The sequence below is a fragment of the Somniosus microcephalus genome, chromosome 28 (assembly GCF_052327205.1).
Source record: "Somniosus microcephalus isolate GS21.2 chromosome 28, FLI_Smic_1.0, whole genome shotgun sequence".
In the NCBI taxonomy this organism is placed as follows: Eukaryota; Metazoa; Chordata; class Chondrichthyes; order Squaliformes; family Somniosidae; genus Somniosus; species Somniosus microcephalus.
Window position 1 is genome coordinate 35,357,886 of NC_141014.1, and position 22,134 is coordinate 35,380,019.

General features: G+C 47.4%; 1 protein-coding gene across 3 annotated transcripts in view; it reads right to left on the bottom strand.

The window, feature by feature from the left end:
• Positions 1-22,134, bottom strand: part of LOC147099545 (synaptotagmin-1-like) — a 152,168-nt gene that overhangs the window by 14,765 nt on the left and 115,269 nt on the right. For all 3 annotated transcript variants that reach the window (XM_085969789.1, XM_085969790.1, XM_085969791.1), the window contains 2 exons: positions 6,677-6,844; positions 3,856-3,973 (listed from right to left, as the gene is read on the bottom strand). In XM_085969789.1, coding sequence (XP_085825915.1) covers positions 3,856-3,973; positions 6,677-6,844 — 286 coding nt within the window. The remainder of the gene's footprint in view (positions 1-3,855; positions 3,974-6,676; positions 6,845-22,134) is intronic.

Here is a 22,134-nt window from a genome sequence, read left to right on the forward strand (position 1 = left end):
ATAGGGTGAGCTGAAGAGGGTTGGGAGGAGGCTCGTGTGGAGCATAAACAGACCAGTTGGGCCGAATGGCCTGTTTCTGTGCTGTAAATTCTATGTAATTCCGTGTGATACTTTCCTTCATTACCTCTCAGCCTTAGCAGCCCCACAGAAGGCTGGCTTAATGGAGAATAAAACACATCTATGGGGATAGTGCGGGAAAGTGGAGATGAGGTAGAAGATCAGCCATGATCTCACTGAATGGTGGAGCAGGCTCGAGGGGCCAAATGGCCGACTCCTGCTCCTGTTTCTTATGTTCTCTCCCAACCTCAGTCTTCCGTAAATCTCTGTTTGGTTGATCACGTCCACCTTCTCATTTAGCACACAACCCTCGGTCTCCGGTACCTTAGGCTTCTTGTGTCAGTGTAAAACACATTGGCCCAGAAATTCGGCTCTCCACGGGTGAGTACGCACGGGGTACTCACCCATAGGCCGAATGGAAATGCCGGTTTCCTGCATGCACTACGCATGCGCGGGAAACCGGCACTTCCGATCCTCTGAACGAAGGGGTTCAGAGCTCGAACGCGCGCGCAGGGGAGGCTGCGCGTGCGCTTTGAACTTAGTTTTTTTTTACAGGTTTTCCCGGGAGGTTAAGCCTGCAGGATTTACACATTTAAAAAGCAGGCGTAAGGCCTGCTTTTTACAAGGTAAGTGGTCAATTAATTAAAATTAAAACATTTTTTCCACAGGTTTATTATTTTTAAATACTTTAAAGCAAGGTAAGTTTATTTTTAGCCCCGTTTTTTAATAAAACATTTTTTTCCAAAAATTTAAATTATTGTTTAAAATTGTTATTTAATGTAATTTATAGTTTATTTAAAAAGTGTGATGTTTTTCAAAAATTTATTTGAAGGTTTACTGCTATTTTGGGGCCCGTAGTATTCATAAGTTTTCACAGGTCTTCCTGTCAATCTTATGAATGGGCTTTTCCCTCCTCCGATTGGCCGCCCATGGCTCACGTGATCCCAAGGAACGCATCGCACTAACTGCGCCCCTGGGACACGCAAGCACAGCGTGCCGGGAGTTGGAGCAGGCCCTGGAGCGGAATTCCATGGGGCCCTACAGCTCAACTGCTGGCACGCAAGGTAAGTGCAGGTCGGGGGCTTGCACCCGCGGGAAGCCCCCGACCCGAATTTCTGGGTCATTAATTTGTCCGTGTTAATGGCTCATCGTTGTTATAACTAGGGTATGTTAGTGCAGTGGTTGAGGTACTGGACAACCAACCCGTGGGTTCTGAACTCAAATCCCACCTTGGGCAAGTTGTGAAACGGATTTCAATATCTGTGGTAATCTGGTAATGAAAGTTACTGGATTGTCATAACGACCGATGGTGCATTAACGCTCTTCACTTTCTGCTCCGATTCAAGGCGGAGAATTTGCCACCTCTGCCCAGTCTGGCCTATATCTGACTTTACTTGGCTCTTTTAAGCCATAGAATCATAGAAATTTACGGCACAGAAGGAGGCCATTCGGCCCATCGTCTCCGTGCCGGCCGAAAAAGAGCTCTCCCACCCTAATCCCACTTGCCAGCTCTTGGTCCGTAGCCCTGTAGGTTACGGCACTTCAAGTGCATATCCAAGGACTTTTTAAATGTGATGAGGGTCTCTGCCTCTACCAGCCTTTCAGGCAGTGAGTTCCAGACCCCCACCACCCTCTGGGTGAAAAAAGTTGTCCTCAACTCCCCTCTAATCTTCCTCCCAATTACTGTAAATCTATGCCCCCTGGTTACTGACCCAGCAAGTGGCCCAGCAAGCTACTCCATTATACAGAGTTAAACAGAGCAAGTAAGGCTGGGCCATAAATGCAGACTTGCCTGTGTCATCTGCATCCCAAGAACAAATAATTCTCTGTTCATAACATCTATTTTTCACTCTACACGATAAGGCATCCACACACATCCACACAAAGACAGCAGCCCACCTAGACCCGCTCACAGGATAACCGGCCCCTGACCCAGGCCTCAGCCAGGTTAATAATCTAACTGCAATATGAATCTCCGAGAACAAGCCCGTGTGTATGAGGAGATTGAATTCCGCTCAGCCCAATTTAAACTGTGGTCTTTTGCTGAGTCTCAGACTCATAGGTACACTTACACTACATTCGCCCTGGAGCTGGAATCTGGCATGCTGAGTAAATTACTCTATAATGGCATCGAACCGAAGATTCACTGCGTTATTTTTGAACCAAAGGGGTTAGATACAAGGAAACTTGGCACCACTAGACGGAAATTAAACTCCAGGGTGCCTTCCCCTCTTGATCCTCCCAGTTTCCCGTCCCACATATACGATCAATAACAGTTGCACATATCGCCATTCCTGGTGTGAATTTAATCTCTTCTTGTCTTCATCCGGTTCCTAAAATACAACACATGCCGTGGTTTTTTTTTTAAAGAAGTTGTTAGTGCTTCCTCTTTAATGTCATCTGTAGATTTGTTCCTAATGGATTTAAACTGCAGCTTGATAATACATTAATGAGAATTGTATGCCAGCTAGATATATGCCTTGTGAAGGGTGTGTAGATATGGTAAAAAAAAAACCTTAAATGTACAATGACTAATGATTAAACATAATTAGTGAATGTGCGGGAGGAAGACAAAAACGAAGAGACAGAGAGGAGAGAGAAAGACAATGACTGGGGAGGGCAGGCCAGATGGGCATAGAGAAATGGGTAGAGACAGAGAGATGAGGAGAGCGCTATGGGTGGGCGGGGGGGGCGGGGCGAAGCAAGATCAAGAGAGAGCAAGAGAAACGAAGAGTTTCATTTTTTTATCTATATTAATTCTCGGTATATGGGCGTCGCTGGCACGGCCGGCATTTATTGCCCTACCCTCGTTGCCTTTGATAAGATAGTGGTGAGCCTTCTTCTTGAACTGCTGCAGTCCATGCTGTTAAGCAGGGGTTTCCAGGATTTTGACCCAAGCGACAATAATGGAACAGTGTTACCTGTCCAAGTCGGGTGTGTGACTTGGAGGGGAACTTGAAGGTGCCCGTGTTCCCATGCACCTGCTGCCCTTGTCCTTCTAGTTGGTGGAGGACACAGGTTGGGGAAGTGCTGCTAAAGAAGCCATGGCGAGTTGCTGCAGTGCATCTTGTAGATGGTACACACTGCAGCCATGGTATGCCGGTGGTGGAGGGAGTGAATGTTTAAGGTGGTGGATGGGGTGCCAATCAAGCGGGCTGCTTTGTCCTGGATGGTGTCGAGCACTCATCCAGGCAAGTGGAAAGTGACGTAAGAAAACTACTAGGCACTTGGTCTAAGCGTTAAACAAACCTTTAATCAACTGTTTTACAACATGGAGGTCTAGTTGTGTTCTTCACTAGTTCCTGTTAAAGAATGTCCTGAGCAAGCTGGGCCCATGCCCGAGTATTTATACTCTCCCTGGACAGCGCCACCTGTAGACCGCTCAGTATTATTTCATAAGTCTTTCTTTCATGAATGACTGATTCATGTCAGAGAGTATTCCATCGCACTCCTGACTTGTGCCTTGTAGGTGGTGAAGAGGCTTTGGGGAGTCAGGAGGTGAGACACTCGCCGCAGAATACCCAGCCTCTGACCCAAGCTCTAGTAACCACAGCATTTATGTGGCTGGTCCAGTTGGGTTTCTAGCCAATGGTGATCCCCAGGATGTTGACAGTGGGGGAATTTAGAGATTGCAGTGCCACTGAATGTCATGGGGAAGTGGTTAGGCTCTCTTGTTGGAGATGGTCATTGCCTGGCACTTTATGAATCGCCTAATAAGCAGTGTTGAGGGACAGCGGCAGTGTATGGTTGATGCCACCCAACAATTTCAAGCAAAAATCAATTTTCAAAGCATCCTACCTGATAGTCCACCCACATCCATTTTTTTGAGGTTCTTGGCCTCCAGGACAATGACGGTGAGTTTTCCTGCTGTCGGGACGTAGCGTAGAGAGAAGCAGATGTCGCCCAGTTTCTCTTGCTTTAACAAATGACAAAAAAAATGTTCATGAAAATCTCACATCAGAAATGAGTAACTGAGGTTCCTGGCAAAATGAACTGTGTTGAGTCGCAGCAACAACAACAACAACTTGCAGTTATATTCAGTCTAAGCAACAAGGCTGCTGGCTGAATCTTAAGAGAATCCTCGAACACTCCATGCTGCTGATCACTTCTCGTAAGAACATAAGAATTAGGAGCAGGAGTCGGCCATTCGGCCCTTCGAGCCTGCTCCGCCATTCAATGAGATCATGGCTGATCTTCCAACTCATCTCCACTTTCCTGCACTATCCCCATATCCCTTGATTCCCTTAATGTTCTACAATCTAATCGATCTCTGTCTTGAATACTCTAATGGATTCGTCAAATACGATTTCCCTTTCAAAATTCCGTGTTGACTCTGCCCAATCCTATTATTATTTTCTAAGTGCCCTGTTCCCGGGTCCTCAATAATAGATTCTAGCATTTTCCCTACTACTGATGTCAGGCTAACTGGTCTGTAGTTCTCCGTTTTCTCTCTCCCTCCTTTCTTAAATAGTGGGGTTACATTTGCTACCTTCCAATCCATGGGAACCGTTCCAGACTCTATGGAATTTTGGAAAATGACAACCAAACAGCATTTAGATGAGCACTTGAAACGCCATAGCATACAAGGCTACGGACCAAGTGCTGGAAAATGGGATTAGAATAGGGAGGGCTTGATGGCCGGCGCGGACACGATGGGCCAAAGGGCCTCTTTCTGTGCTGTATAACTCTATGACTCTATCTATGACAATGCATCCACTATCTCTATAGCCACCTCTTTCAAAACCCTAGGATGTAGGCCATCAGGTCCAGGGGATTTATCGGCTTTCAGTCCCATTAATTTCTCCAGTGCTATTTTTTTTTTACTAATACTGATTTCTTTCTCAATCATCACGCTGAATTTTCTGATGGATCAAATATCAATTCTGTGTACGTTACCCGTACAGCACATGTGTGCAAATGGCTGGTGTTTGCCCAATATTCTGTGCATCGCACAAAACAGAACAAAACATTGTGCTGTCAAAATGAATTATGTCACATGGTAAAAATTACAGGCTTACTCCAACGCACGTTCAAAATTATGATTGGTCTCTGGTCGAGGCCTTTTTTTTTACCCGAAACGCTTTTGTTGGGTTTTTTTTGCACGCCAATGCGGTGCCTTGAAATGGGATAATTTCCATTTCAAACGCCCAGTGTCATCATCAAGCGTTCCCAGTTGATTGTATCACAGTTCGTTGCAGAGTATTCTGTGGCCCCTCTGAATGCCTTGCTAATCTAAGGGTCAATGCACTGATCCCGTGCTCCCAGCGGGGAGCTGGGATCGGAGGGAGGAGGGTGGGTCAGACTCGCAGCTACAACAATGTAGCACCATTCTCCGCCCCACACTTGGTTTGAGCATTGCTCCCCCCCCGGAGAGTAGGGAGTAAGCGCTAATTAGTGCTGAATTAGGGATGGTTTTGTGTTTTAGATAGGTCCGCATTTGCACGTGCAAAATGCTTTCTCTTAAATACAAGGATCAAAAGCCAGAGAGATTTAAAAGCCGCAACTTAAACCAATGGCCAGAAAATTGGGAGCACTGCAAATCCGATGCTTAATTCTCTATCCTGCACACCCGCAACAACAGCAACTTGCATTTATACGGTGCCTTTAACCTAGTAAAACGCGTCAAGGCGCTTCACAGGGGCGTAACCGAACAAAGCACCGCCTTGAAACTTTGAGGCTTTTGACGTAAGAAAACTACTAGGCACTTGGTCTAAGCGTTAAACAAAGCTTTAATCAACTGTTTTTCAACATGGAGATCTAGTTGTGTCCTTCACTAGTTCCTGTTAAAGAATGTCCTGAGCAAGCTGGGCCCATGCCCGAGTATTTATACTCTCCCTGGACAGCGCCACCAGCAGGCCGCCCAGTATTATTTCATGAGTCATTTCCACGTGAATGACAAGATTTATGTCAACTTTCATGTCTCGTTTTGAGGTGCAAAAATTATTGGGAGGTCACCCCAACACTAGGCTGTCCTTTTCAAAACCAGATCTGGTTATGTTACTGGTTATGTTACTGGACTAGTAATCCCGAGGCCTGGACTAATGATCCGGAGGCATGAGTTCAAATCCCACCACAGGCAGCTGGGGAATTTAAATTCAGTTAATTAATTAAATAAATCTGGAATTAAAAACTAGTGTCAGTGATGGTGACCATGAAACTACAAGATTGTCGTAAAAACCCATCTAGTTCACTAATGTCCTTCAGGGAAGGAAATCTGCCACCCTTACCCGGTCTGGCCTATATGTGACTCCAGACCCACAGCAATGTGGTTGACTCTTAACTGCCCTCTGTGGTTCAAGAAGGCGGCTCACCACCACCTTCTCAAGGGCAATTAGGGATGGGCAATAAATGCTGGCCTTGTCAGCGACGTCCACATCCCATGAACGAATTTAAAAAAATATCTGTGGCCATGCCAGCAATCTCAGAATCGTCTCTGCTCTCTCCTAATTGAAGAACATAGTTCCTGTCCAGGAGCGGGATTGCATCTTCTTTCTCAGGTCTGCTTTGAGTGAGTGCTACTTGCTTTACTGATACAGTCTCCTTCTCATTAACTGAACCTGTCCTTCAGAGGAGTCTGCCATAAAACTGCAGCCAGCTTGCCTGAGTGTTAACGCCATACCTCCTCCTTCTCCGCGGACTCAAGGTCTCGCCACTCCTCGATCACGTGAGCGAGATCAATGCTGCTCATCGGAATCCGAATTTCACCAATGGCATCGTGCTTCGAAAACCGATCAAAGTCGTACACTGACATCACCAGGATCTTGCCCCCGAGCTCGGAGTACGGGATCTGCAACAGGAAAGCAAGACTGAAATAAAAACAGGAAAACACGGGAAATGTGGAGTTATCTAAAAGAGGTTAGGTTGTCGGTTCAGGTGGGACTCTTCGTCAGAGCTCAATGTAAATGAAAAACACTTTTCCCTACTTTTGAACAACAACTTGTGTTTATATAGCACCTTTGTGTGTCAGCCGTGGCTCAGTGGGCAGCACTCCTAACCTCTGAGTCAGAAGGTCGTGGGTTCAAGTCCCACTCCAGAGACTTAAGCACAAAAATCTAGGCTGACACTCCCAATGGAGAGCTGAGGGAGTGCCGCACTGTCAGAGGTGCTGTCTTTCAGATGAGACAATAAACCGAGGCTCCGTCTGCCCTCTCAGGTGGACGTAAAAGATCCCACAGCACTATTTCGAAGAAAAGCAGGGGAGTTCTCCCAGGTGTCCAAGCCAATGTTTATCCCACAATCAACATCACAAAAACAGATTCTCTAGTCATTATCACATTGCTGTTTGTGGGAGCTTGCTGTGTGCAAATTGGCTGCTGCGTTTCCTACATTACAACAGTGACTTCACTTCAAAAAGTACTTCATTGGCTGTAAAGTGCTTTGGGACGTCCAGTGGTCATGAAAGGCGCTATAGAAATGCAAGTCTTTCTTTCTTTTTAACATAATAAACACCCCAAACCACCTCACAGAGGAGAAGCAGATGCTGACCTATAGTAGAAGAGTTACGTGAGATGACAAAATCATGGTTAAACAGATAGGTTGCGAGGAGGCCCGTAAATGCGGGAGAGAAGCAGCAAGGTGTAGGGGTTCCGGGAGAGTTTCAAAGAGTAGGACCATGATAGAATCATAGAAATTTACGGCACAGAAGGAGGCCATTCGGCCCATCGTGTCCGCGCCGGCTGACAAAGCGCTCTCCAGCCTAATCCCACTTTCCAGCTCTTGGTTCGTAGCCCTGTAGGTTACGGCACTTCAAGTGTATATCCAAGTACTTTTTAAATGCGATGAGGGTTTCTGCCTCTACCACCCTTTCAGGCAGTGAGTCCCAGACCCTCACCACCCTCTGGGTGAAAAAAATTCTCCTCAACTCCCCTTTAAACCTCCGACCAATGACTTTAAATCTCTGCCCCCTGGTTATTGACCTCTCTGCTAAGGGAAATAGGTCCTTCCTATCCACTTTATCTTGGCCCCTCATAATTTTATACACCTCAATTAGGTCTCCCCTCAGCCTCCTCTGTTCCAAAGAAAACAACCCCAGCCTATCCAATCTTTCCTCAGAGCTAAAATTCCCCAGTCCTGGCAACATCCTCGTAAATCTCCTCTGTACCCTCTCTAGTGCAATCACATCCTTCCTGTAATGTGGTGACCAGGACTGCACGCAGTACTCTAGCTGCGGCCTAACTAGTGTTTTATACATTTCAAGCATAACCTCCCTGCTCTTATATTCTATGCCTTGGCTAATAAAGGAAGTATCCCGTATGCCTTCTTAACCACCTTATCTACCTGTCCTGCTACCTTCAGGGATCTGTGGACATGCACTCCAAGGTCCCTTTGATCTTCTGCATTTCTCAGTGTCCTACCATTTTTTGTGTATTCCTTTGCCTTGTTAGCCCTCCCCAAATGCATTACCTCACACTTCTCCAGATTGAATTCCATTTGCCACTGTTCTGCCCACCTGTCTATTCCATTGATATCTTCCTGCAGTCTGCAGCTTTCTAATTCATTATCAACCACACGGCCGATTTTTGTATCATCTGCAAACTTGCAGAGCTGAAGGCTCTGCCACCCGTTGGTGCAGAAAGAGTTGGGGATGCACAGAGACAAAGGATCTCTGAGTGTCGGGCTAGAGGGGGTAAGGTGAGGTGGGTGGGGTGGTGGCAAGTGATCTGTAAATAATATAGAACTAGGCTGACCTGAGGGAGTGCTGCAATGATAAACTGCTCTACCTCAATGTTAAGCAAGTTTGTTCTCAACGTGAGAATGTGGTGCTTAGTAAGACGAGGCATGTTAACGCTGGGGACCTAGTACGTCAGGCAACCAGCGACAGCACCAGGCATTCGCAGGTCAGACAGATGTAGACTAAAGCTGCCTTCACTCTGCTGAACAAGGTGTTCAGCCCCAAACTCAGAAGAGCACTTCCTGCTGTAGCAGTGCAAGTATTTTCCATTCCACCCAACAACCAAATTAGAAACAGTTTAATGCTTTGACAGAGGCCCTCCATAGTCCGACATTACAACAGTGACCATCTACAGCCATTGTTTCTTTACCTGTCCTAGTACCATCTCGTCTCACCTTGAATATCTCTTAATGTCTCTTCTTTCATCCCCTCCCCCATTTCCCAGCCCCCAAACTGCCTTTTAATCTGTTTCATTTCCTGCCTTTTTTTCTCAGTTCTGTAGAAGGGTTTCGACCCGAAACGTTGACCCTGTTTCTCTCTCCACGGATGCGGCCTGGCCTGCTGAGTTTTTCCAGCGTTTTCTGTTGTTATTTCAAAAGTCCTTCGCTGGCTGTAAAGCGCTTTGGGACGTCTTGTGGTCGTGAAAGGCGCGGTAGAAATGTCTTTCTTTTATCTTTAGTAAAAAATATCCTGCCTCCTGGCCATCACTCTAGGTTCACGTGTGATAAGTGGGCACATTGATGAGGACTGTCAGTGCCCGTGACACCGGAATTCAGCAAGAGACTGCCCGTTCGGGAGATTAGGGGTAAGCAGAGGAAATGGGGGAACTAAACTCTTGCAACCTGCTTCAACAATTTAACTGGTGTCAGTAATTGCCACACATTGCTCTAATTGCTACACTCATAAAGTGAATATTTCTGCTAAATGAATAGAAAAAAAAAATAATGACAGTACTTGCTCCATACACCTCCTACACTCACTGCTGTCATCTACTGGTGTGTTTGCACTGCAACATTAGCACTATTCTGGGGACCTCCACCACCGGCGTACCGTGGCTGCAGTCTGTACCATCTACAAGATGCACTGCAGCAACTCGCCAAGGCTTCTTCGGCAGCACCTCCCAAACCCGCAACCTCGTCCACCTAGAAGGACAAGGGCAGCAGGCGCATGGGAACACCACCACCTCCAAAATAACAACAGAAAATGCTGGAAAAACTCAGCAGGCCAGGCAACATCCATGGAGACAGAAATAGAGTTTTTCCAGCATTTTCTGTTGTTATTTCGGATTTCCAGCATCTGCAGTATTTTGCTACCACCACCTCCAAGGTCCCCTCCAAGTCACACGCCATCCTGACTTGGAAATATAATCGGTCGATCCTTTATCGTCGCTGGGTCAAAATCCTGGAACTCCCTCCCTAACGGCACTGTGGGAGCACCTTCACCACACGGACTGCAGTGGTTCAAGAAGGCGGCTCACCACCACCTTCTCAAGGGGCAATTAGGGATGGGCAATAAATGCTGGGCCTTGCCAACGACGCCCACATCCCATAAACAAATTTTAAAAAAAATTCTGAAGAGGTTTCTGCTTCACAATGACACTAAAGTGGCCGTATAAATCTGGCCTGATGAAAACTAGCGCGAGACTCCCTGGAGTGGGCAGTCACAGATCTGAGTGTAGCAACTGGACCATTGTATGGTCATTACTGGCACCAGTTCTGTTGTTGATGCAGGTTGCAAGACTTTAGTTCCCCCATTTCCTCCGCTTACCCCTTGTCATGAATCTTGTGATTCATGAAGAAATGATTCATGAAATAACACTGGGCGACCAGCTGGTGGCGCTGTCCAAGGAGTATAAATACTCGGGCGTGGGCCCAGCTTGCTCAGGATGTTTCTGTAACCAGGAACTAGTGATGTAACTAGAATCTCATGGTTGTGAAACAGTTGATTAAAGCCTTGTTTTATACTCAAACCAAGTGCTTAGTAGTCTTTTTACATCAGAGGCGTTACAAAAGTGTAATGATCAGTAACATGTCATTCTAGAATGGTACACTAGGTGGAGCTGTATGTTTAGTAAGGGGCTACCCACAAGGCAGTAGTCAAGATGGATGCCTGTACACTAGTCCACATGGCTGAATAAATGACTAGCTCAAGCTAGCTGTTCATAATGAAATCGTCTATTTATTTATGAACATAACAAAAGTAGTTGATGGTACAAGGACTAGGGGGACACAGATTGAAGGTTTTGGGCAAGAGATACGGGGGGGATGTGAGGGAAAACTTTTTTATGCAGCGAGTGGTGGCGACGGAAGTGGTGGAAGCGGAGACACTCAATGTTTTCAAGGGGGGAGGCTGGATAGGCACCGGAGGGAAATAAACTTGCAGGACTACGGGGATAGAGCGGGGGAATGGGACTGACTGGATTGCTCTACAGAGAGCCGGCACGGACTCGATGGGCCGAATGGCCTCCTTCTGTGGCGTATGATTCTCGATGACTCTATAATCAATCCCCTCCAGGATTGATTACCTTTGTTAGGCAGACGTCTAGGGCCTTTCCAAAGGCTTAACAGAACGCTCTCCCGTCCGCGGTTGGCAAGAGTTGCATTGCCTTGTATGGGACTCTGAGCAGCATCCTGGCAGTAGCGGATTCTGCTTTTAATTCCCTTTTAATTGCATGTTACCAAGCCCTGGGCCTGATGGGAATATCAGGAGATTAGATTTTAATGGCTGGATACTGAGATTGCGTACCTGTGTAACCAAGCACACACACAGCTCTCTCCTGGGCAGCAGAACCGCAGTTGTAGCCAAGCACTAATGGGAACTAAAACTGAAGCTACTGGTGTCAGCTCTCAAATCGGTAACTGGAGTTTAACGATGGCATAATCAGCTCTAGGCTTAAGTTTCTGTAAAGTGGGCAGTTTAGAGCAGTAATGACACAGAGCAAGCAGATACGGTGCTGTGTGACTGGCATTACTATTACAGCCTACCAAACTACAACCTGTAAAAATAACTTGACATTATAGGCGAGGGTCTTCAGGGCTGGGTCGTAGTGTCAGCCGTGGCTCAGTGGGCAGCACTCCTCGCCTCTGAGTCAGCAAGGCTGCGGGTTCAAGTCCCAACTCCAGGGACTTGAACACAAAAATCTAGGCTTGACACTCGAGGGAGTGCTGCACTGTCAGAGGTGCCGTTTTTTAGGATGAGACATTAAACCGAAGCCCCGTCTGCTCTCTCAGGTGGACGTAAAAGATCTCACGGCACTATTTTGAAGAAGAGCAGGGGAGTTATCCCCGGTGTCCTGGGGCCAATATTCATCCCTCAATCAACATAACAAAATCAGATTATCTGGTCATTATCACATTGCTGTTTGTGGGAGCTTGCTGTGCGCAAATTGGTTGCCGTGTTTCCTACATTACAACAGTGACTACACTCCAAAAAGTACTTCATTGGCTGTAAAGTGCTTTGGGACGTCCAGAGGTCGTGAAAGGCGCTATAGAAATGTAAGTCTTTCTTTTTTTTTAATCATCTCCAAAGTCCCCTCCAAATCACACACCACCCAAAGCAGACGTATATCGCCGGTCCTTCATTGTCGCTGGTTCAACATCCTAGAATTCCCGAACACCGCTGTGGGCAACGTCCCCCCCGTAAGCCCCCGTCCTGCCTTCCCCCCCCCACCCCGCACCCCCACAACGCGCGGCCCATTCAAATTTCTGCGCCCGCGCGGGTATCAACAACGCAAAAGCTGCTGGGCAGCCTGCGTGGGACCTTGCTGATGACCCGCGCGGCTCGGCGGGAGCACTGATTGCGGGGAACACCAGCTCCACCAGGATGGAGATTTTTTTGTTTTTGTTTTGTTCCGATCATGTTCCGAACACTCGGAATACAAAGCAGCGAGCGGATCCAAATCGCTTTGATTCCCACTGTGAACTTTGGCGCACATCAGTGAGGCTGTGCACTTTGGCAGGAAAAATAAAAAAGCAAATTATTATTTAAATGGAGAGAGATTACAAAACGCTACAGTTCAAGAGGGACCTGGGGGTCCTTGTGCATGAAACACAAAAAGTTAGCATGCAGGTACAGCAAGTAATCAAAAAGGCAAATGGAATGTTGGCCTTTATTGCAAGGGGGTTGGAGTATAAAAGCAGGGAAGTCCTGCTACAACTGTACAGGGTATTGGTGAGACCACGCCTTGAGTACTGCGTACAGTTTTGGTCTCCTTATTTAAGGAGGGATATACTTGCATTGGAGGCAGTTCAGAGACGATTCACTAGGCTAAATCCAGAGATGAGGGGGTTGACTTATGAGGAAAGGTTGAGCAGGCTGGGCCTATACTCATTGGAGTTTAGAAGAATGAGAGGTGATCTTATTGAAACACATAAGATACTGAGGGGGCTCGACAAGGTAGATGCAGAGAGGATGTTTCCCCTCGTGGGGAAATCTAGAACTCAGGGGCATAGTTTCAGAATAAAGGGTCGCCCTTTTAGAACTGAGATGAGGAGGAATTTCTTCTCTCAGAGGGTCGTAAATCTGTGGAATTCTCTGCCCCAGAGAGCTGTGGAGGCTGGGTCATTAAATACATTTAAGGTGGAGATAGACACATTTTTGCAAGATAAGGGAGTGAAGGGTTATGGGGAGCGGGCAGGGAAGTGGCTTTGAGCCCAAGATCAGCCGTGATCTTATTGAATGGCGGCGCAGGCTCGAGGGGCCGAGAGGCCTATTCCTGCTCTTATTTCCTATGTTCTTATGAGACTCATTCTCGCAGCGGGTAGCAGGGTTTACTTACATTTTTAACACCCACACGCAACCTAAAAATAAAAATCTGCTCGCCGCAGCGGGCAATGCCACGTTTCCTGGCGCGCTGTGGCATGACGCTATGTCAACTTAACGCAGTGGTAGAATGTGGTGTTCGTCGCTCTTTGTGGGAGGCTGGCACACGATGCCAGGCTCCCCTTCTTTTCACTGTGCTAATTGCATCCAACCTGTGCTTTGCACTCGTCCCTCCCCCCATGCTTTCTGCCGGTGATTAAACACCAGCCAGGGCCATTATAGCTAAGGAATACATTCGCTCATGAAATCACTGCAGTTTAAATATGGCATTAAAAACTCAATATCCCATCATAAATTAGGTTATATGTGTATTTAAAAGCCCTTTAAACAGCGCAGTATTATTATGGCACAGCCGGGCTTTGCAAATGCAAGATACTATTTCAAGGTATTTTCTCCGGTATACCCTCCTTATCTTCCCACACCATACACAATCAACGGGTAAGGATTCTACTTTCCTTTATGAGTAAAGTCCTTCATTCCTCTCCTCGCTATCAGCTGTGGCTCAGTGGGCAGCACACTCGCCTCTGAGTCAGAAGGCTGTGGGTTCAAAGTCCCACTCCAGAGACTTGAGCACATAAAGCTAGGCTGACACTCCCAGTGCAGTACTGAGGGAGTGCTGCACTGTTGGAGGTGCCGTCTTTCGGATGAGACGTTAAACTGAGGCCCTGTCTGCTCTCTCAGGTGCATGTAAAAGATCCCACGGCCACTATTTTGAAGAAGAGCAGGGGAGTTCACCCCGGTGTCCTGGGGCCAATATTTCTCCCTCAACCAACATAACAAAAACAGATTATCCGATCATTTTCACATTGCTGTTTGTGGGAGCTTGCTGTGTGCAAATTAACTGCTGCGTTTCCCACATTTCAACAGTGACTCTGCTTCAAAACTACTTCATTGACTGTCTTCTTCTTCTTCTTCTTCTTAGGCAGTCCCTCGGAACTGAGGATGACTTGCTTCCACATTAACAATGAGTTCTCAGGTGACTGATGAGTCCAATGTGGGACCTACAGTCTCTGCCACAGGTGGGGCAGACAGTGGTTGAAGGGGGCGGGTGGGTGGGGTGCTTGGGTTGACGTGCGCTCCTTCCGCTGTTTGCGCTTGGCTTCCGCTTGCTCCCGGCGAAGAGACTCGAGGTGTTCGGCGCCTTCCCCGGATGCTTCTCCTCCACTTTGTGCAGTCTTGGGCCAGGGATTCCCAGGTGTCGGTGGGGATGTCGCACTTTTTCAAGGAGGCTTTGAGGGTGTCCTTGAAGCGTTTCCTCTGCCCACCTGGGGCTCTCTTGCCGTGCCGGAGTCAATGGCTGTAAAGCGTTTTGGGACGTCTGGTGGTCGTGAAAGGCGCTATAGAAATGCAAGTCTTTCTTTCTCGCTACATTGGCTCCCCGTCACCCAACATATTAAATTTGAAATCCTTGTCATCCCTCATCCTTGTTCCCTCGGCCGATCCCATCTCCGCAACCTCCTCCGGCCCTACGTCCCCTTCCCCAAACACTCTGCTCCTCTGTGCAGCCCCCTTTTCCCTTTGCCCCGCCACTAGCAGCTGGGCCTTCAGCGGCCTCGGCCCCACTCTCTGGAACTCCCTCCCTAAACCACCCCACCTCTCCGCCCTTTCCCTCCACCTTGAAAAACCTTGTCTTCAACCAAGCTTCGGGCCAATCCTCCCTTTTTTTTTGGGTCAGCATCCATTTCCCTGCCTGCGAAACATTTCCCCCCCCCCCCCGCCTCCCCCCCATTAAAATTATTGTTTAATGAAAAAGTGGATGCGAGTACAGGTACAGCGGCAATCGAGTTTGTTTCCCTTCTGTTTGCTGTTCCTTAGTTCTTGCTCCCTGCACTTCATTGTGTTTGTGAAGCTGGCAGATACAAAACGACGGCACGGATTTCTTCGGAGTGAGATGAGTACAAATATCAAGCTCATTGACGTAAGAAAACTACTAGGCACTTGGTCTAAGCGTTAAACAAAGCTTTAATCAACTGTTTTACAACATGGAGGTCTAGTTGTGTCCTTCACTAGTTCCTGTTAAGAATGTCCTGCGCAAGCTGGGCCCGTGCCCGAGTATTTATACTCTCCCTGGACAGCGCCACCCGCAGGCCGCTCAGTTGATTCATGTCACTCATTACTCATGGAGTGGGCCTTTGGCGTAGCGGTAGCATCCCCGCCGCTAGGCCAGAAGGTGTAGGGTTTCGAACCCCCTCCAGACAGTCCCGGCAAGTGGAGTCGGAGCTCCGGCTCTAAATTCTTGGTTGACATCCAACGGGATAATTGTGTCCGTGGGTGTGGGTGGCCCCCCCGCTTGTATGGGTTGTGGGAGCCCGTAAAACCCTCCCGCCATAGGACTAACCACCCTAATGGCTGGTACGAAGATGGTTACGGTCACGGAAGGAGCGTTAATCGTGGCCAGAAATCCTTCCACCACTTCATACAGTTCCCCAAAGGGAACAGTGTGAAGACACGTACGACGACGACGACGACTCATGCTCAAAGCTGTGAATTAGTTTTCCATTGGGAGGGCAAGATATATAAGTTTAAACAGAGTGTGGACAGAAGCAGTGGTAGATTTGGGGGAGGGCGAGTGGGGTGTGGATGCAGTCCCTATCCACTTGATTCAGGCTGGCAGCTCCAATCTGACCTGACATCCGGTGCGAGTCAGCCACAGGTTTATTCGTTGGAGTGTGTGATTATTTACTTCATTTATATCCTTATAAGAAAAACGTCAACATTCGAAAATTCATATTCCACATATGAGGACACAGGTTTAAAATAATTGGCAAAAAAGCCGGGTCGGGGAAGGGGGGGCGGGTGGAGAATATTTTTTTACGCAGCGAGTTGTTGTGATCTGGAATGCGCTGCCTGAAAGGGCGGTGGAAGCAGATTCAAGAGTAACTTTCAAAAGGGAATTGGATAAATACTTGAAAAGGAAAAACTTGCAGGGGAGTGGGAACAATTGGAGAGCTCTTTCAAAGAGCCAGCACTGGCACAATGGGCTGAATGGCCTCTTTCTGTGATGGATCATTCTGTGATTCTGGTCCATCCTTTCCCTTTTGAGACTGGCGGACTTGTCAGCTGTAAGTCTATTCATTTACATAGGAACAGGAGGAGGCCATTTAGCCCCTCGAGCCTTTTCCACCATTCGATGAGATCATGGCTGATCTGTGACCTAACTCCATATAACCGCTTTTGGCTCATATCCCTTAATACCTTTCGTTAACAGAAAGCTATCAATCTCCGATTTAAAATGAACAATTGATCCAGCATCAATTGCCGTTTGCGGAAGAGAGTTCCAAACTTCTATTACCCTTTGTGTGTAGAAGTGTTTCCTGAAAGGTCTGGCTCTAATTTTTAGACTATCTACACGGCACAAGTCAGGAGTGTGATGGAATACTCTCCACTTGCCTGGGTGAGTGCAGCTCCAACAACACACAAGAAGCTCAACACCATCCAGGACAAAGCAGCCCGTGTGATCGACACCCCATCCACCACCTTAAACATTCACTCCCTCCACCACCGGCGTACCGTGGCTGCAGTGTGTACCATCTACAAGATGCACTGCAGCAACTCGCCAAGGCTTCTTCGGCAGCACCTCCCAAACCCGTGACCTCTTCCATCTAGAAGGACAAGGGCAGCAAGCGAATGGGAACACCAATACCTCCAAGATCCCCTCCAAGTCACACACCATCCTGACTTGGAAGTATATCGGCCGTTCCTTCATCGTCGCTGGGTCAAAATCCTGGAACTCCCTCCCTAACAGCACTGTGGGAGCACCTTCACCACACGGACTGCAGCGGTTCAAGAAGGCGGCTCACCACCACCTTCTCAAGGGGCAACTAGGGATGGGCAATAAATGCTGGCCTTGCCAGCGACGCCCACATCCCATAAACGAGTAAAAAAAAAACTATGACCCCTAGTCCGAGGCTCCCCAACCAGCGGAAATGGTTTCACTCTATCCACCCTATCGGTTCCCCTTAATATCCTGAAAACGTCGACCAAATCACCCCCATAACCTCTAAATTCCAGGGAATACAACCCTAATTTGTGTAATCTCTCCTCGTAATTTAACCCTCGGAGTCCGGGTATCATTCTGCATGATCTACATGTGTGAGAGTCAGACTGGCTCAGGTCGGGGCTGTTAGGAGGAACAGAAGCATAGAAACATAGAAGATAGGAGCAGGAGTCGGCCATTCGGCCCCTCGAGCCTGTTCCGCCATTTAATGAGATCATGGCTGATCATCCAAATTCAGTACCCTGTCCCTGCTTTCTCCCCATATCCCTTTAGCCTTAAGAAATATATCTAACTCCTTCTTGAATATATTTAATGAATTGGCCTCAACTGCCTTGTGTGGTAGAGAATTCCACAGGTTCACCACTCTCTGGGTGAAGAAATTCCTCCTCATCTCAGTCCTATATGGCTTACCCCTTATCCTTAGACTGTGACCTCTGGTTCTGGACTCCCCCGCCATCGGGAACATCCTTCCTGCATCTAGTCTGTCTAGTCCTGTTAGAATTTTATAAGTTTCAATGAGATCCCCTCTCATTCTTCTAAACCCCAGCGAATAGGGCGGGGGCTGGGCTGCCAGCTGGGTTGATAAGTGGAACGCAACACATCCCACCTAAATCCATCACTGTTGGCTGCCATGTGGATGGCAAGACAGTTCTACTGATATATACTGATATTCTTTTTTTTGCAAGTTTCCCCCCCCCCCACCCTCCTCCTCTCCAGGAGCTGTGTACTCTTTCTAGAGTGCGGTTCCACAGATGCTGGGCACCAGCTTTCCCCTTCAGGTGCGCGCGGGGCCGCGTATCGACCGAGAGGTCCCTCGCAGGCCGCTCACCCACTGCTGCCGCTGGAGGGCGCCAAGCGGAAAATTTAAAGGGACCACGCGCACAAAAAAAATTAAAGGGAATGTTGCCCCGGGACACCCTATAGTACATTGGCCTCGCACTTGAACGCAGACTGTGAATGTCAGCAGGCTTGTCCACTGCGCAAGGCACCACAGCAATCCTGTTCCTGTCTTCATGGAATTTGCTTTCCAGCAGGAACTGTTGGCTAGTAATCGGAAGCGGACTGCTTGCTTCCTCTCCTTAGCCAGGAGGTGACTGAGGCCAACTGGACCATCCCAATTGTTGATCCGGTTGGGTTAACACGGCATAATCTGGGTATCTAACCTGCCATCTTCCAGTTTGCGTGGCTTAGTGATCTACTAGGCCTGCTGGGCTATAGGGGAGCAGGGATACCAAATACACATTCAAGATGTGTCAGCCAGTGGCTCAGCCGGCAGCACACCCTCGCCTCTGAGTCACAAGGTCGTGGGTTCAAGAGTCCCCACTCCAGAGACTTGGGCACAAAAATCTAGGCTGACGCTCCCAGTGCCAGTGCTGAGGGAGCGCCGCGCTGCCGGAGGTGCCGTCTTTCGGAGGAGACGTTAATCCGAGGCCCCGTCCGCTTTCTGAGGTGGACGTAAAAGATCCCGCGGCCACTATTTCAAAGGAGGGCAGGGGATTTATCCCTCAACCAACATATTAAAACTGATTATCCGGTCATTATCACATTGCTGTTTGTGGGAGCTTGCTGTGCGCAAATTGGCTGCCGCGTTTCCTACATTACAACAGTGACTACACTTCAAAATGGTACTTCGTTGGCTGTAAAGCGCTTTGGGATGTTGTGAAAGGCGCTATAGAAATGCAAGTCTTTCTTTCTTTTTGTAGAAATAGGCAGATACACAGGGAAATTAGAGCCAGTCATTATCAGCTTCTGCAGGTTGATGTGAAGGTTTGCAATAGCCTGTAAATACGTATAGTTATTTTGTTCTTTGTGAGACACAAGTTTCTGGATATGATTCAATGCAGTTGATTGGTAAGCAGCCATTGTCACCATATGAGATTGTAGCCTTTGGTTCTAAGGTAGTAAATACCACAAAGAAAAATAATTGAATATAATTACATTTCTTGGCTACCTGTGTGGAAATTCACCATTCACAATGTTAGAAGCTATCTGAGCATCTCCAATACTCCGATTGCTCCTAAGCCTGTCTCTACTTCATAAATCAGCTTCTCCCAGTTTATTACAGTCAAGATTTGGCTCTTACTAACTGCTCCAATCTGTCATTTCTCAAATTACTCCAGCCAAGTGACAGCTGCCCAAGTCAGTCTTTAATCATCTGCTCTTTGGGAGCTAGCAGGAAACGCATTAATCACCCGCCCAGATTGTCTGCAAATGTCACACTGTTTGCACGGGGCACCAAAGGCCTAAACTGGCAGCAACACAGAATCCGAGGTTGCAGCCCTAATGGGGGAGTGATAAGAAAGCTTCAGCCTGATTATCTTTACGTTTGCACCTCGTGTCACCAGGATCCAGACAGTCATTTCATGAGATGTACAGTGGGGATAACGGCAATACATCAAAGCTATTTTTTATTGAAAACATTTTTACGATAATATAAACTCATACACATATCCATCCCATGGTCCAATTTACGCCTGCTTTTAATACAAGGAACAAAGATAACTGTACAGAGAACGATTATGACTTACATGTATAATGTCTCAAAGCATTACGTGAGACATTATGCTCACGTCTCACATAAGACGTAATATTAAGGGGGACTTGTTGGCCAGGGCACTGGGAGAACTCCCCATTCTTCGCATAGTGCCATAGAATCATTAACATCCACCTGAACAGGCAAACAAGATCCAAGGTTCACCTCAGCCGCAGGAAGGAACACCCGGCAATGCCGCACTCCCCCAGTACTCCACTGGTGTGCCAGCCTGGGTTATGAGCTCAAATTCTGAAGTGGGGTTTGAACCTGCAACCATTTTGATTCAGGGATGTGAGTGCGACTCACGGAGCCAGCCTGACATATTTTCAGGGGAAATCAGAGGAAATTGCAGAATATGATCCTGCAATCCAGTACAATAAAAATGGAACTTGACTTATTCAGTCGCCAAAAAATCGACTAGTAGCCCTGGTCATGTGGTTAAAAATAGATGCTTCTGAGAATGTTTAATCAAATGGAGATCATCCTTACCATTGTAAATTGCCCTAATTTCTCCTTATGTGGCTCGGTGTCATATATTTTGTCTTAAAATACTCCTGTGCAGCGCCTTGGGACATTTTACTACGTTAAAGGCGCTATATAAATACAATTTGTTGTTGTTGTAAATGTCTGCTCTGACCTTCATGTGGTGATGGTCATCTATCTACAGCACATACATTTTTTGGTGGGATGAATGTTTGTGTTTTTCAAGCTGAGGGATGTTAATGCAAGAAACAAACCTTCTTCCTCGCTTTTTGTACCTCGCAACGTCAAGCACTCCCAGGTTAGGCAAAGCAAAAGGAGAACTTGCATTTCTATAGCACCCTTTCACCACGTCCCAAAGCGCTTTGCAGCCAATGAAGTACTTTGTGAAGTGTAGTCGCTGTTGTAATGTGGGAAACGGGGCAGCCAATTTGCGCACAGCAAGCTCCCACAAACAGCGATGTGATAAATGACCAGATCGTCTGTTTTTTTAGTGATATTGGCCAAGAACTCCCCTGCTCTTCTTCGAACAGTGCCGTGGGATCTTTTACATCTACCCGAGAGTGGTCCCATCACATCGACGTCGTAAGAAAGAAGGCATGCCAACGCCTGTTCTTCCTCAGGAGACTGAAGAAATTTGGAATGGCCCCCCAGATTCTCACCAACTTCTACCGGTGCACCATCGAGAGTATCCTGTCCGGCTGCATCACTACCTAGAATGGCAACTGCTCCGCCACAGACCGCAAGGCTCTACAGATGGTGGTGAAAGCTGCACAACATACTATAGGAATTAAACTACCTGCTGTGCAGGATATCTACCCCGAGAGGTGCCGGGGGAAGGCCCTGAGAATCATCAAAGACGTGAGCCACCCCAGTCACAACCTCTTCGCCCTGCTCCCGTTCGGTAAGAGATACCGAAGTATACGGTCTCGTACCAGCAGGTTTCGAAACAGCTTCTACCCCCAGGCCATAAGACTCATGAACGAATAATTTATTATTATTTATTACTGTTGTCTTATTTATTATTACTGTATTTCTATTAGTATTTTTATCATTGCTATGCCATGTTTATTCCAATGTTGGGAGGACTTGTAAAAATCAACATTTCATTGTGCAGTACACACGTCTGCTGCATATATGACAAATAAAATTGAATTGAATTGAATTGAATTGAGAGGGCTGACGGGGGCCTCGGTTTAACGTCTCATCCGAAAGACGGCTCCTCCGACAGTGCAGCACTCCCTCAGCACTGCACTGGGAGCGTCAGCCTGGATTTTGTGCTCAGGTCTCGGAGGTGGGGCTTGAATCCACGACCTTCTGACGAGGGTGCTGCCACTGACCCGCTGGCTGTCACAGGTTACGCTCTTGTTATACTAAGGGAGCTGGCGTGGGCGAGGTGCAATAAACAATGCAGGGCAGCATCTCTGATGTTATCCACGTCAAATTGCTCCCACTGCTCTCATCACCAGTACTTCGCCCGGGTGTTATATAGCTAAGCATTTTCCCTCTGCAGATGCAACCCAAGTTTGGAAAGACAAAATATGTAATGATACAGCTTGATGTTTTTCACAATGT